The following is a 15,996-nucleotide window of genomic DNA, read 5'->3' on the forward strand; positions in this document are numbered from 1 at the left end:
TACCTGCAGCTCTAACCCTTTTACTAGGAGCATGTTCCAGCGGCACAATAGTTTCAAAGAAATTAACAAGACCTCTAATTTTAAGGTGCATAATTGGAATAAGTACCTTGAAGTACTATTGCTTCTCCTATGATTTTAACTGACTAGACAGATCAAAATCCATTACAAGCTACTGATATGACTGTACCTGTTACTGATAATACCAGCAAGGATGACAACAATGATATTAAGCAAAAAGATGATTTGGGGGTGTTTCCCCCCTCCCCTTCTGAAGCATAAAGGAAAGCTGAATTACTTTCAAAGGAAAAATAAATGAGTAATGGTATAGTATAAAAATCTGGATTGGTTTTAAGTCTTCCCAAAGCTCTCAATAAAAAAAAAAAATCTGAAACCATTGAAGATGTTAATCATAATCTAAAAATTGAACCCCCCAAAGAATGACTACAGATCTCAACTGGATGTATATTCTTGCTATATCAGATAGATGACAAAACGTAAGATAGTAACAGACTATATCTGCATAAATAGTTAACATGTTACTCTAACACTATGCTGTAAAACTTTATCAGCAGTTGCCAATTCAAAATTTGTACGTTGATGAAATAATGTAACGTCTAGTGGATTTCTAACAATTACTCTGTTGTTTAAATTTGAAGTTATCTGAAAACTCTATACTCACTTTCTCTGTACTTGATTTCTGCCTCTTTACGTCGTTTTCTTTCTCTAGCAAGAGCCTCTGGACTACCCCACACTTCAAGAGATCTGCAAAGAGTAAAAGCACCTTAACAGCGGTTCTATTTCAGCAATTTCTTTGCAGTTTGACATTACAAATGCCTTTCGTAAAAGCAAAACATTACATCATTCTTTCTGATAGGAAGCCATGCAGACTACTTTACAGAATAAAAAGCTGGGCAAGAGGAGGCTAAGGACAAGCACTTAAGCTTTGGACACATGAAACATGCCCTCCAATTTTACTTACACCATGTAATTATTACAATAACGGGGATATAAAATGTGTTCTGACAGAAAATAGAAAACATTATTGCCTTTTCACATTGTAAACCTGATTTTTAAAAGGTTTTTCTCTCTCTCATATAATCCATTTTAAACAATCCTAACATTTTCCTTCATAAAAATGTTCTTACTTTGCCTCTACATCTGATCTCAGGTACACAGTGAATGTCTCAATGTCATCGTGGGGGCTTCGTCGTCTAATTTTCCTCAGCTGGTCTAGATCACTAAGGAAAGTGGACAAACAGTTTAGTGCAAGAAAAAGTTCATATTATTCTAATTTTACTTTTATATCTGGGTGATCTTCCACAATTTTAATATTATTGCTTTGCAGTAAAAAAAACTGAAGTTGTTTACTTGAGACAAACAGAACAGATTCACCACATGAAGCAAGCAATCCCTAGGATGTAATAAAAACCACTGTTTTCTCCACACTCAGAAGTTCAAATCATGTCCTCACAATATGAAATACTATACATGGAAGACAATGTAATAAAAACTGAATAATAAAACATCCAAGGAATGATCTGCATGTAAATAATAATGTGCACAAATCCTAAACAAGAGGGTTCATGGCTTAATGTCTCTACATGGAAATCGTTAAGTCATGTGACATGAAAATTTAAGGAATTTAATTTCAAAACCTACACAGCCCACACAAGTCGCAAAAGGTTTGAGATAAACCTATTTCGGGGAACTGATAAATTTCCTGTGCTGAGCTCCACATTAGGGCATCTACGTTAAGAAGCATCAGGGATTTTATTTATTATTTTTTTAAATAAAACAGAACATTTCATTTTTAGCCCAACCAATTATCCAGTCCCTTTTTCTTCCCTCCCTTTTGGTCAATCCAGGAAAACTTTACCAAGTTATTTCTCTGCACAGCAAGCCAATTATGACAAAAACATGGAAGAGGACTAAGCATAACTTGTTACTGGATTTTCTGCAAAGACCAAGTCTAGCAACGTACACTGTATGTAAAAGCTGGGCGGAACAGTGTCAGCATAAGAAGTTGCTAAGCCTTTAGATTTAATATGGGTCACACATTCACACATCCAACATGCATGAAATCTGACAGACACTTCAACTACAGCAATACTCAGTCAGACCTGCTGGCAGGCATGGCACATAGTAAAAGGCAGTAAATATGAATCAAGTAACAACAGTTAGGTCACAATGAATAAGATCATATTATATTTTATTCCAAAGTACAGAGCCCATGTAACATGAAGTTTCCACTGATCTTTTAGAAGTGTTCACATCATCACAACCTCAATATGCTGAAACGAAAGTTATTTGCCTTACCCCCTGCAACCAGCTGCTTTAGAGGTGGACTCCCCCCAGTTAGATTTATGGTCACATTAAGTACAAATAAACTCCATTAAGAAGCAAGTACAAAAACATGTAAACTGCAACTTCCTAACACACTGTAACAGTAAGTAAACAAGAACTAACTTCAGCCACTTATGATTATGTATACCACAAAAGCATTTAGAAAAAGTTGCTGTGCAAAAATCACTCTGCAATCACAAGTACTTCTGAAGCACATACAAATATTCACCATTTAAATTTCAACTCAAGCCCATCATACCTGGATTTAAGACAAAACTCATTTATTGCTCTGACTCCAGTGATGAAGTTATTCTGTGTGTATTTTGGTCCATACTCTCTTTTTTTAAGGACTGCTTTCACTTAAAAACAGAAATCGATAAGCAAGTTAAGCCACAGGTGGAGACCATAGCAGAAACTTCAAAAGGTAATTCAATCTAGTGTCGTATTACACCTCTAAGCGGAGATCTGAAAAACAATACTTGTCAATGAGACAGAAAACTTACAGCAAAGAGAAAGGAATATTCTTCATTGTAGAAATGAGTAAAAGTAGAATGATTTACCTCGAAAAATGCTACTTGCTACATTGTAGTTCACAGCTCTCAAACATCCCACACACTTAACTGCCATGGTCAGCTACTGCTCCAACTTTGATGTCAGAGATCGTGTTTGGCTACTACGATAGATTTCAAATATGGCAATTGGAAACCCTCATCCTAGCAACTGAAACAGCAACTTAGAGCTCCACATCTTTTTCCAACACTTAACCAACTGTACCTCCTGCAGATAGGATTTTTGACCTTTGCAGACTATACAGAGAACAGAGACAGACTGTACACATTGTTTTTCTCACCTACTACTTTCAAAATTAGCACACTTAATATGGCCATTTATAAAAATTAAAAATCTATATTATTTATAATGCTTTGAATTTCTAGAAGGTGTACTCTGATCACATCAGATTTTCATGCTCAAGGAAAAGAATACCACACGTATTCAGAAAAAGGATGAATGGAATTTTAAATTTATGCCATTACTCCTTGCTGGTCTATACGTACGTAACTTCATCTTATCTTCAAAACTAAGTCACTACATACTCACCTCCGTTAAAAACGTTACACTTAGTAGTAGAAGAGTTACAACTGTTGAAAGGTATAACATTACAGAACACAACTGAAAACACAATGCTCAAATTCTGCAGATGAGAAAACTTATGAGCGCACGTGAACTTCTTGTATATCACAGGACTGATAAGACTTCTAGTTAAGTCCAAAACTTCTCCTTTAATCACAGGATACTTACAGAAAGATACTGCTTTTAAAGACTTTGAGAAAAATTTTCTCAGAGCTCTACATTGCCTTATTTCTGAGTCTTGAAGGCTTAAAGGTAAAATATATTGCTTGACACTCAACAATGCACTAACACTTCAAATATTGCTATTTACCATAATAATATTTCTGTCATCCAGTTTGAACTTAAACAGTTTTAGTATTTGAGTAATCACATGCATCCCACAATGCTCCTGAGCAAAGGTGACAAAGAAAATTAGAGATTTCCTAACAACAGTCCATCATTAACTAAAGCTAGAACAGGATGAACATTTTTAAACAAGAATGCTTCCCATTTCTTTTTATTTGAAACAGGTATATATCCAAAGTGTATTGACCTTAGTGAAACATAACTTGTGGATTTATCAAACACTTAACTAATCCATCTTTCAGAAATGCAGGTAAATTTCACTAAAAGAAAATACTGTAACCAAATGCTCACTGCAGAGTATCTCAACAATCCTACCCCTAGTTCAAATAAGTGTATAAAACCGGTGCTAAACAGGGGGAATCAATTTGGTATTTTCAAGAGAAGGACAAAGCCCAATAAAAATGATGTAAATAAAATACTTTAAATAGCACAAATTTTTAAGATCAGTGACCCTTTAAAAACGTTATTGTCTTACTAATACTTGGATCATTAAGTTTCTAAGTCACAGCAGCATCTGAAGACCAGAATTCCACATTCTAGACACTATCAAAATCTTTAACATAAACATTCTTGCTTGCATGTCTATAACCTACAGAGCCAAAACTCTCTTCTCACTGAAGGATGTATCTATTTTTACAATTATTTCACAATCTAATTTCTCCTATCTACCTTGTATGTTCTCCTTGCATGCATGCACTAAGTGACAAGAGACCCAAAGAAATTTACGTAAAGGATGTAGACAAGAGTGTACAGAAAAAAGACAGAGACAGAGTCGCTGATGTCACCTTATAACCAGCAAGTACTATCACTTGATGTTTCTTTACATTTGGGGAAAGACAGAAGGAATCTTGATATAGTTTCAGTCTGCTGAATCACTTTCACTTGAGAGAATATATTATTTTTTTTGATGGAGTTTGAAGAGAAGTGGTAACTTCTATTTTGGTAAAGTTCTTTCCATACATAAAAGGCTAGGAGAGATCAAAAACCCCAAAAAGATGGGTTTTTAATAGGATAAATCTCACAACGTAACAAAAACTACTGGAGTGAAGATGGAGTGAAATAAGTCATGATAAATTAAAAACATGAAACTTAGTTATGTTCTTATTTTATCTGCTTATGTTTTTAAACCATGTAACTAAAGACAAAAACATGTACTTATTTGTATTGGGTTTGTGAAACAAGGTTTTAGTGGAGGGGGCTACAAGGGTGGCTTCTGTGAAGAAGCTGCCCCTATGTCTGATGAAGCCAATGCCAGCCAGCTCCAAGACAGAACCCTGACACTGCCCAACACTGAGCCCATCAGTGACAGTGGTAGCACCTCTGGGATAGCACATTTAATGGGGCGGGCGCAGTGGGAGTGGGGAGAGACTGCACAACTGCAGCCAAAGAGAAAAGTGAGAACATGTGAGAGCAACAGCCCTGCAGACACCCAGGTCAGTGAAGAAGGAAGGGGAGAAGGTGCTCCAGGCACCAGAGCAGGTATTCCCCGGCAGCCTGTGATGAAGACACGGTGGGGCAGGCTGTGCCCTTCAGCCCATGGAGGTCTACAGTGGAGCAGATATCCATCTGCAGCTGAGGGAGGACCCCACACTGGAGCAGGTGCGTGCCTGAAGGAGGCTGTGACCTCGTGGGAAGCCTGTGCTGGAGCAGGGGCCTGGCAGGACCTGTGGATCCATGGAGAGAGGAGCCCAGGCTGGAGCAGGGTTGCTGGCAGGGCTTGTGATCCTGTAGGGGAGCCAGGCTGGGGCAGTCTACTCCTGAAGGACTGAACCCTGTGGAAGGGACCCATGCTGGAGTAGTTCATGAAGAACTATAGTCAATGGGAAGGACTCACGTTGAAGAAGTTCATGGAGGACCGTCTCCCATGGGAGGGACCCCACACTGAAGCAGGGGAAGACTGTGATGAGCCCTTTCCCTAAGGAGGAAGAAGTGGCAGAGACAACCTGTGATGAACTGACTGCAACCCCCATTCCTTATCCCCCTGCACGGCTAGGGGGAGGAGGCAGAAAAAATCAAGAGTAAAGTTAAGCCTGGGGTAGAAGAAGAAGCTGTTTTAAGATTCAGTTTTTATTTCTCATTACCCTATCCTGATTTGACTGGTAATAAATCCAACTGATTTGCCCAAGTTGAGTTTGTTTTGCCCATGACAGTAATTGCTGAGTGATTTTTTTTTTTACTCCCTGTCCTTATCTCAACCCACAAGCCTTTTGTTATATTTTTTCTTGCCTGTGTTTAGTTGAGGAGGGTAGTGATAGAGCAGCTTTGATGGGCACCTGGCATTCAGCTATGGTCAACCCACCACATCACTACTACAGGAACAAATGGGAACATCGCAGGATTCAGATTAGGCAGTTCATGTGGTCAAAATATATTTAGAAGCAACACTGATTAGATTAACTCAGCAATAAGAAGGAACAGAGGAAGACTTAGAACAACAAACAGGGGAAGATCAAGTATTCAGCTTAGCCACATTAAGACTGAGACGGTGAATGGACATGCCTAGAAAACAAATAAGTGTTTTCCTGACAAACTCATCAGCTTAAATGAAACAAAAACAGACGCAGAAGAGCGAGTAATTAGAAAGAATACTGCTATATTTAATTTTTCAGGAACCATTTTCAAACAAATGGGTACCAAACAAAGCCGACATACGAATGTGTTTTAAAACGTTATTCACTAACTTGTTATACAATTGAAGAGGAACCACAGTTTCCTTACACATAACTTTTTTTTACTACTAGCAGACAGTAGTGAAGCTTCAATACAGTAAGTATTACTTTACCTTTTACTTGGATTGGCTCTTTAAGGAAAGACTGGTTTAGGCCTGCATTGGTGGTATCTTGTCCTGTAAGATAAAAATAAAGCTCACTGGAAATATGGAAGTACCTACTTTTCTTATTGGGAAAGAGTTTGGTTGACATAAAATAAGAATATATCTTAAAATTGTTTCCCATCCTGACAATAAAAAACATTTTTGCGATATTTCCAACATTTAACAGTCTCAAAATAAAAGACAGAAATTGTAAAAAATAAATAACAAAATAAGAAATTTAATGGAGCATAGATCAATAAACTCATAGCAGCCTGCAGAAGAGCACCAACTTGCAACATAGTTCAGAAAAGTATCCTGAAGTTTTAAAAAAATATTTTAACAGTGTACTTATAGCCTGTGCCAATTTTTATGCAAAATTTAAATAATTTTAGGTAATAAATTATATATAGTTTATGGTTGCTGATCACCCAAGCTTCATAGAGCTTTCAAGCTGTAATTCAGTTTTAAAGGACTAAAGCTTTTTCACTTACAAAAAGCTAGTTCCTTAAAATACAGAATATTTAAACTAAAATCCACAGCTCTCATGTTACAAGCTAGAATTAGAATGAAAACAAAGTATTTTAGCTGGTTCTGAAACTTGAGGATATGATTCAATGCGAAGTCACTGAAAAATAATTTACAATACTGTTAAGTGAATCTTAGTATTTGGAAAATAATAAATTCCAGTAATTTCTGTGAGATTTCTACTTAGAAATCAGAAGTACTACTTAAAGATGCCATATTTGTATTTTCATCTGCTACATCTCAACATAGCTTTCAGAACAAAAACCTTATGATTCTAGCATGTTGAATCAACATACCCACTCTTTTGTGACCTAACACACTTCTAACACTGCAGGTTTTCCATTAACAAAATTAACACTGTTGTTATTGAAAATTGTATTTTTTTAAAAAATCAAAAATTTTCCAGCAGGTTTGTGTTGATTAATGAGATACTGCTAGCTTAACACGCTACTTGAATTACTCAGAGGTCAGATATTCTTGAAGGTTGGACTACATAACTATCTTTCCATCAGGCAATTAATTACTGCCCTAACAGCAACTGAGGACTAAGGCCAATAACAATCCAAGCATACTTTCTTGGAAAAATAACACTTATAAGTTTATGAAACTGATCTTAATACACCACAAAAAAGGCCGGACCATAAATAACTAGCATTCCTAAAACAGTAATCCCTATCAGTCGTTGTTTGACTTGAAAACAACATCAAAAAACCCTTTGCTGTTCCTTTCCTTTCTTTTCTTACCTGGTTTAAAGCACCAGACAGCCAATCTATTAATTTTCATGATAAAAATCTTCAGCTAAGATTGCTTAGCAAAAACTGAGTAGTAGCTTCTTTTCAGAAACTGTGTGCAACCATTGGTTATTAAAAGAAGTATCACCAACACCATTTAACAAAAGATTGGGTCATAAGATTTTGGGGGAGGGGGGCAGCAGACAAATAAAAATTTAGATACTTTTGTATGCACAGAGATTGATGTACATCAAATACCCTCTTACAGTTTACCACCTTGGCCTAGAGACTGGACAAAAATAGCAGTGCATGAGTGAGAAAAAAAATATGCAGAGGCTGATATGATAGATTATTTCAAGATTAATGCATTAATATTTTCAATATCACATTAACAAGAAAAGCATTTCCCAAGTTTACTGATAAAGAAATGAAGGTCCAAAAGAGGTCATTATTTGCTAAATATTTAAGTTACTGGACAAGTATGGCAATCTTTACAAGTAGTATATTACCTTTTCAGAATTCTACCAAAACATCATGCTTTTTTTAAAAATAAACAGTAGTAATACATCCATAATGCATAAGAATATCCTATCCACTAGACCCCAGAAAACACCCCCTATATGAAGCGTGCATATAACAATATGCATTCCAAAATAAACTTCAAAGCTACTGTTCATCTATGCACAGTATCTCTAGATAGCAGTTTCATAGACACTCAGGTAAGTCAGCCCCCACTCTCAACAGAAGGTAAGTCTGATGGTGCTGATGTGGTGCAGTTCCACTCAGGCTTACTATGACACAAGGCAACACTGCCACAAAGGGCAGCATCTCTCCTCCAGACATTTTACATGAGCAGGGTCGGCTTACTGATCCATCCTACCTCTACCCTAGCTCTGCAAAGCAAGAAAGCAAATAATTGTTCACAAAACAGGCCTAAACGTCATTAATGCCAGCACAAGATAGTGAACAATCAGAGAGGGGTAGGAGAAGGTGGCAACACTCCTTCTGATGACAGTCAACAATTATATAAACAAGGCAAGCATGAAAGCAATAGTGCTAGACTATTTTCACATGTCCGAATTTTAACACCAGTAACTGCACATTAAGAATCCAGAAAGCACCAACAACTCCAGTGGGCTCTCCAGTCTTTCACGGTATTCAGGAAGACATTCTTCTGCAAGAACCTCGCCCTCTAGCAACCACCTTCAGCTCAAGGCTTTCCAAGGAACATAAACGGTCTTAAGTATTATCCTCTTCTCAAATCCAATCACAGACTTAACAAACATCTAACTGTTACACTTACAAAAACATGGAAGATCCACTTTTGTACTTCCAAACATCAGAAAAATAAGACTCTTAGTTGGCTATAGTTACCAGTTTTTAAAGACTGCTGCAAGCCTCAGGTTACTAAACAAAGAGAATACCTGTTAACCTGACAATGAAGAGTAGGAAATTTTCTTTAGTAAACCGCTTAGTTTTAGACAAAAGCACACAGAAAGAGCTTTCATTTTGAAAAGCATTTCTTCTGTCTTAAGCAGTAGTCTTCCAAACATATCTGTGCAGTCCTACATTTAATAAACATAAAAAATAGAGGATGCTACTATGGACCAAGGACAAGACTGTTCTGAATTTCACAAGCACCTAACTAGCACAAGACTGACAATCAAACTGAACAGCAAGGAAGGTCAGGTTATGTCCATTATATCAAGCGCTCAATGTGAATGCTGCAGTTTTGACAACTGTCAGGTTAGAAAGCTCTAGCAGATGAAACAGCTCAACCTTTACCAGTCATCTATAGCCTGACCTGGTGAAGTCATGGCACTCCGTATTCACATTCATTCAATTTTTATCACTAGTTCATTGCACACAACAAACCTGAAATACTACAAAAAGAATTCAAGCAAGCAAGCAAAGTGGTAAAAGACAAGTAACACATTCCATTTCTTATCCCTCAAGTTACCTAATCCCTTCTGATAACCACATTTTATCATCACCACTTTAATTACTCTAAACTTAAATTTCAGCATTCCTCCCTGCTTATGCATTTGAAATTTATATGTAGATGCCGACAAGCAAATATGCTTATCATATTTGCTTTAATATCAACAACATTGATAACAAATAAGTTACCAATTGTTAAATACAAAAAGGTTTTACATTTATATAAATACCTTTTATTTTAGCTTAGTACTACCTGTTCCAACTTTACGCAGGTTTTCTTCAGAGGTGGATCTATTTGTATCTTCTGATCCAAGATCTTTTTTCTGACCACTGGAGGTATAAACTCTCACTTGACTCATCAACTGCACAGGCAGACGATTGCATGGCAGAATATAAGTCAGACTCCCGTTTTTCATTGAAGTGTGCCATCCTAACACCAGGAGGAAAAAAAAAGATGTTTCAGGCAACCATTTTGGAAAGAAAAAGAAGGGAAAGTGGTTCAGCTATACCAGCTTAAGCTAGCTTTTATGTACTGATCTGTGCTTATTTTACCCATGCTTAGGCATTACAAAATGGGAGTACACAGCATGCTTTCACTGCTTCCCTTCAAATACCCACTTTTAAACTTCATTTTAACACTAAGGTTTTTCCCCATACAATCTGGTATGCACTTTTTCCAAAGACCTCTCAATGACCTTAAATGGGTTAAAAACAAAAATGATACGAAGTTATTTGATAAGATTGGCTGATACATTGTCCTGTTCTAGTCACACTGCCTCAAAATCTTTAAAAAACAAATACTGATAAAAGAACAAATACAGACCACTACAAAACTATAAGCCACCGCTGTCATTTCATTTCGCTCTGTGTACACTTTGTACAAACCACAGCTTGTGGTTTGCACACAGCTCATAAATTCAGAAAAACTTAACTGTGTGCATTACACATTAAGAGTTGTATACAGTACAGGCCAACCTGTATTAGCAACCAGTTTCTTTTAGGCAGCACAAACACTTCTGTAAAGAGGGTATATAACTCCTCCAACCACAAACACAACAGGCAAACTGGCTGCTTTGGAAAACACTCATTAAAAGAATAAATAAAATCAAAAAAAGTTAAGCAATGCCAGTAAATCGAGTCATGCAAAGTATGACGAATGATACATGAATAACACACCTCTCACAAAATGGTAGTATTTTATAAAACTGTTTATTCCATAAAAGTCTCAACAGCTTTTATTTTAGTCCTCTACAGTACTGAAGCACCTGCATGCGTGCATGCACAATTTGGACCTTATAGAAGAACAATTTCACCAACAAAAGTCAGATCCGCTCTTACTATTAGTTGTTGCCAATGTGACAAAAGCCCAGAAAAATCACCTCATCCCAGCTCAGCAAGCTTACTGATCACAGCTCATAAAACACCACAATGAATACATGGCACAAGATGAGCACTATTGTTTCCTAAGGTTTGGTGATACTGGAATGGCTGAAAAGGTAAACTTGATCAGCGTGTTTAGAGGATGTTTTTCCTACTAATGCACACATACACAAGCAATCATTAAAGAAAAAGGGTATTTGCTGCAATTCAACCGTAAGTGATTACATGAAGAGGGACAAATATGGTCAGACTGAATTCCGTGGGATCTGTGGCCTAAAGCCAGGGCCCACCTCGCAGACCAACACAAATGCTGTCAGACCACGCTTGGTTTTACAGAATCACTGCAAACCAACCCCAACGCGGGCATGACGTGCCAGTTTTACGTAACACCGGGGCTGACCGGGCAGCAGGCCTGCAAGGGGCGCGTGAAAACACGGGCGACGAGGGGCCACGCTGTCAGGATACACCTCACCTGCCGGGCGGTTACGGGTTGGAACATTTTCCTTCTTTTTGAAGCGGATACCGAGAAGGCCGCCTGCGCCCTCCGGCGGCTCCCGGCCCGGGGGTGCCCCTCAGCCGAGGGCAGTGTCGCTGCCCCGAAGGAAAGCCCTTCCCGCCGGTGCGGCCGCCCCAGGCCCGGCGAGCGCCGGCACTGGCTCTGCCCCACGCGGACCCGGGGCTCGGCTGCGGCTTCTTACGGGACCCGACCTAGGAAGACGGGGGCCCGCCACCCCGGCCCGGTCCTACCAGCCCCGGGGGGTGGCGGCAGCCCGCCGGCGCGGCGCAGCGGGCCGGGCCCCGAGGGACTCACCGTGGCAAGCGCGGGGGAGCGGCGCCGCCTGGCACCGCAGGTACAGGCGATAGAGGCCACGGCAGCCCCGCCGCTGGGCGGCCAGGGCCGGCATCATGGCGGCGACGGCCCGCGCAGCCCGGCCGCTCCCCGCCGCACGCCAGCGGCCGGCGAGCGGGCGACGATTCGCATCGGAGAAGCCCGGCGCGGCTCCCGCTGGCCCCGGGCGGCAGCGGCGGCACCCGGGAGGCCGGCGGTGGGCGGCGCCGCGGCACCCGGATGTGCGGAAGGGACAGGGGCCGCGCCCGGGCGCGACGCCCCGCGGCCGCCGCTGACTCACCCGCCCCGCCCGCTGCGCCTGCGCGCGCCGCCTCAGGGCGGCGGGGCCCCGGCACGGAGCGTGTGGCGCCGCGACGGGACGGGCCCCGCCCGGCCTGCAGCGCCCGCCGGGAGCGCCTCCTGCCCCCCTTTACCGCTCGTAACGGAGAGGGAGCGTATACGTGTGCGTAACACGCGTACGCGCGCTACGTTTGTTAGCGCGGGTAAAGGCGCCTGACAGGGCGCTGTTGTAGGTAACATCGAAGATGGCCAGGCGGAAACGCGCGCCCCTGCCCTAGGCTCCTCCCTACAGCGCGCCCCCGAACGGGCTCCCGCCGCCGAGGGGGCTGCCCCCGCGCCTCCCTCAGCCCCTCGCCAAGGCCCGGCCCTCGCCTCGGCTCTCCGGCGGGCTTTTTTATAAAAAGTTTTTCCAGAAGAGCTTTGATACTAATTTACATGACTCCGAGAAAAAGTTTCTGGCTTCTTTGTCTTCATTTGCGTGCTGGGAGGAACGCGGGAGCTCGCCAGAAGTTAGCTTGGCAGGGAATGTGAATAATTAATGTACCCGATAGTCCACAAAGCGTTTGATCGCTGAGGAGAATTACTACGGTGCCTGTCTTTCACGTACCAAATTAGATTTTGAACAAGGTTTGCTGGCACGTAGCTTCTTTACCAGGCAGCGAGTGATTAGCATTGCCAATACGAGTTTTCCTAGAAGCCCAAAGGAAGCAAATTAAAATAAAATACTTGCATAAAATAATTAACACTCATCTACCCCGTAGCCCGGTTGCAGCCATAACCTGTGAAGCGGGAGTATTGCAACAGATGCTGTATCATTAGGTACCAGATGCACCACAATAGAGTTAAGTGCTAAATTCACTGCAAGCTGTAGAGTAGCAAAGGTGAGGTCAATTCGCCAGTTTTATTCAAGGTCTAACATGCAGCTGATGTATGTTTTGCTGTCTGCTTGTTTTGGCAAAAGCCTAACAATTAAAAATAAAATAAAAAAAAAAAAAAAAAAACAAAAAATGACACACATGAGGTTTAGAGTTCACTTTCCTTTCTTTACATAAAGATCTTTGAAAGAATATAGAAATTCCCGAAACAGTTGTAATTCCTGAAGTCTTTTCTATACTCTAGATGAGACTGTAACTGTTACATTACTTCTAAAAATATTTTTGTTTGTTTCTCATTTCCTATCCAAAACCAAATGGAATTACTAAACTATTTCATATTATTTTATCCAGCTGAATAACTGAATTTGCTTGTCTGGTTTTGTTGTTGTAAATACAAAACAAGAAGGAAAATACTAAAGCTGGAATATCATAGACAGATTAATACTACTGGTGTGGCCGTCAACCAGGATTTACATGATCAAGGGCTCTGCATGAACCACCCTACCAATAAACACTGAAACCTGAGGAAGGCAAAGAACAAGCAAAAAGAGCACCAGTAACAGCCTATTCAGCCTGGGATAGCCAAGTACATAAAACAATTGATAATGAATTACCATGCCTCACAGCACGTAGCTGCAGCATCCTAAGACAAAAATCTCAAATCCTTATTTATGAGCATCACAACCATTAGTTATCAATCACTAGCAATAAATGCAGAAACACCCTAAATTACACGGAACTGATTATGTATTTCAGTACATCCAAACTATATTAAAACAACTTTTTGCCTATGGAGAAGACTACTATATGTAGCCATAGCGAAATGGTGAGATCTTGTTTCTCATTTGGTGACAAAATTTTCATTCAGTATAGCTGGAATTGCATCCTAAGGTTTAATTTTGAATAATAGTTATTCAGTAGCTATTTAAAGCCTGTATTCCATGAAATCAAGCCAGTTTAAAGCAAAAACCATAAAAATAAACCCCCTCATTCACATTCAAGTTGCTAAACTTTGCACTTATAAAAAAAAAATTATATGCCATGCTTGTACAGGGGCTTCTGTGCCATCTGAACCCCTGGCTACAGGACAGAAGTTCTCATACACCTATTGTGTGAAAATCATGATATACTGCTCATAAGCAGAGGGAGGCTAGCTACTATATTGGGGTCATTTCCTCAGGCATCCTTCTGCAAAAATTCTAGAATGCTGTTGTATAAAGCATATTATCCTGTCAGTAAAAACTTAACAGGTTAAGCTGCTTTACCAGGTCCTCGGGGAAAAACAGGGACTTTGTGGGTGCCACTTTTTAAGATTGAGAACCTGCTTTATGGAGACACTTGAAAAGTTTCTTGATCTGTAAGTGGTCCTAAGTAAAGACAGGCAACTTGATTGATATATAGACCTTTGGAAACTTTTTCCCTTGTTCCTGTTTATTTAAAAGTAGTAACTAACTGACTGGATAACTCAAGCTACAACAGTACATTATGATGAAATTCACCAGTGTTACTGCGTAGCTTTGTGTATCATGGATTTCTTGCTAATATACAGTGAAGGATTTTTGTGTTCCTTACATGAAAAATGATGTAATATAAACCCAATTTGAATATTTTTAAATCTGAAATTCATTAAAGATTTCAAGTTCATATAATGGATGAGACTTGCAATGTCTCTAGACCAGTGGCAAGAGCTGAGGTAATTACTTAATATAGTTTACATTACTCTTTGGGATTCCCATAACATCCTATCTTGTGTGTCTTTCATACAGCATAGCAAGGTTTTTAAAAGGGACAGACTGGTTTGATTTTTGTACTTTTTATGATCCTACACATATCATATACTGCTAAAACCAAGTAAATACGTAATTATAGTTAAAAAAAGTGTGAATACATGGAGTGTCCAGTGATCCCAAAGAGACAAGTTTTTCAGGTGAAATATTTAAATTAACAGAAAAAGAATAAATATTTCACAGCATGCAGTTGCATGAGAGGAACGACTCTTCTGAAGCACAACATGGTGAATCTACAGAAGTCTGCGTAACACCATTCAGTCACATAGATGTGTAAAGTTATTTTGTGGTCACTGGGTCAAAGATCAACATAAGGTAGAAACAGGTATCTTTCATTTCCAGCACGTGGGTGTTTTCAGTTATTCACATGCAGCTCATTCACCTGAACACCAGCAGTTACCTTGGTTTCTTGAACCGTGTGCAGCAGCACTCAACAAGCCCTTTCAACTCCAGTAGCAGCCAGGCAGCTAGTGACCTGCTGCTGCTGGAGCAGCTTGCTGTCCTCTCACAGCACAGGCTGGAAACCGCATCCTTTCCTCAGGAATCCGGGTGATGCACGCCAGTTCTTCTCGGAGGCTAAGCTGACATCAATACTGCAGAATCAGTTGAAATAGGAGTACGAGTACAATAAAGCAGAGGGAGGGAATTCCAGAAGAGAGAAAGGGTATCACAAGAGCAGACGGCAACAGGAGATGTGACAGGTAAAGAAGGAAAGGAACATCAGGATAGGAGAAAGATGGTATAAACTTTGAGGGCTAGAGATTGGGCTAGAGACTGACAGCAGAGGCAGAGATATCATTTGGCCCTTTATTTAGAGTTGAAACACTTCAGGACACCATGTGTTGTCTCCATGGTTTGGAAGCCCTCCATTGCCGCATGTACTTGGTACACACATGAGAACCTGGTAGTAATGCAGCCCCCACCAGTCAGACCTGACAAGAGACTAGGACTTACTAGGAGTCTAGAGCAGACTTACCATGAAACCAAACTGGAACAT

The 15,996-nt window shown here is 40.2% G+C and overlaps 1 protein-coding gene across 2 annotated transcripts in view; it reads right to left on the reverse strand.

Annotated features, from left to right (window-relative positions):
• SLC30A9 (solute carrier family 30 member 9) overlaps positions 1-12,341 on the reverse strand; it is a 36,058-nt gene extending 23,717 nt beyond the window's left edge. Inside the window, exons 1-6 of one of the 2 annotated variants that reach the window (XM_056334495.1) lie at positions 12,020-12,341; positions 10,082-10,258; positions 6,602-6,664; positions 2,603-2,702; positions 1,146-1,238; positions 680-762 (exon numbers count right to left, since the gene is read on the reverse strand). In XM_056334495.1, the coding sequence (XP_056190470.1) occupies positions 680-762; positions 1,146-1,238; positions 2,603-2,702; positions 6,602-6,664; positions 10,082-10,258; positions 12,020-12,116 (613 nt within the window). In that variant the 5' untranslated portion in view covers positions 12,117-12,341. The remainder of the gene's footprint in view (positions 1-679; positions 763-1,145; positions 1,239-2,602; positions 2,703-6,601; positions 6,665-10,081; positions 10,259-12,019) is intronic. The other variant, XM_056334486.1, reaches the window with a different exon arrangement.
• Between the last annotated feature and the right edge of the window lie 3,655 nt (positions 12,342-15,996).

The sequence above is a fragment of the Falco biarmicus genome, chromosome 1 (assembly GCF_023638135.1).
Source record: "Falco biarmicus isolate bFalBia1 chromosome 1, bFalBia1.pri, whole genome shotgun sequence".
Taxonomy (NCBI): domain Eukaryota; kingdom Metazoa; phylum Chordata; class Aves; order Falconiformes; family Falconidae; genus Falco; species Falco biarmicus.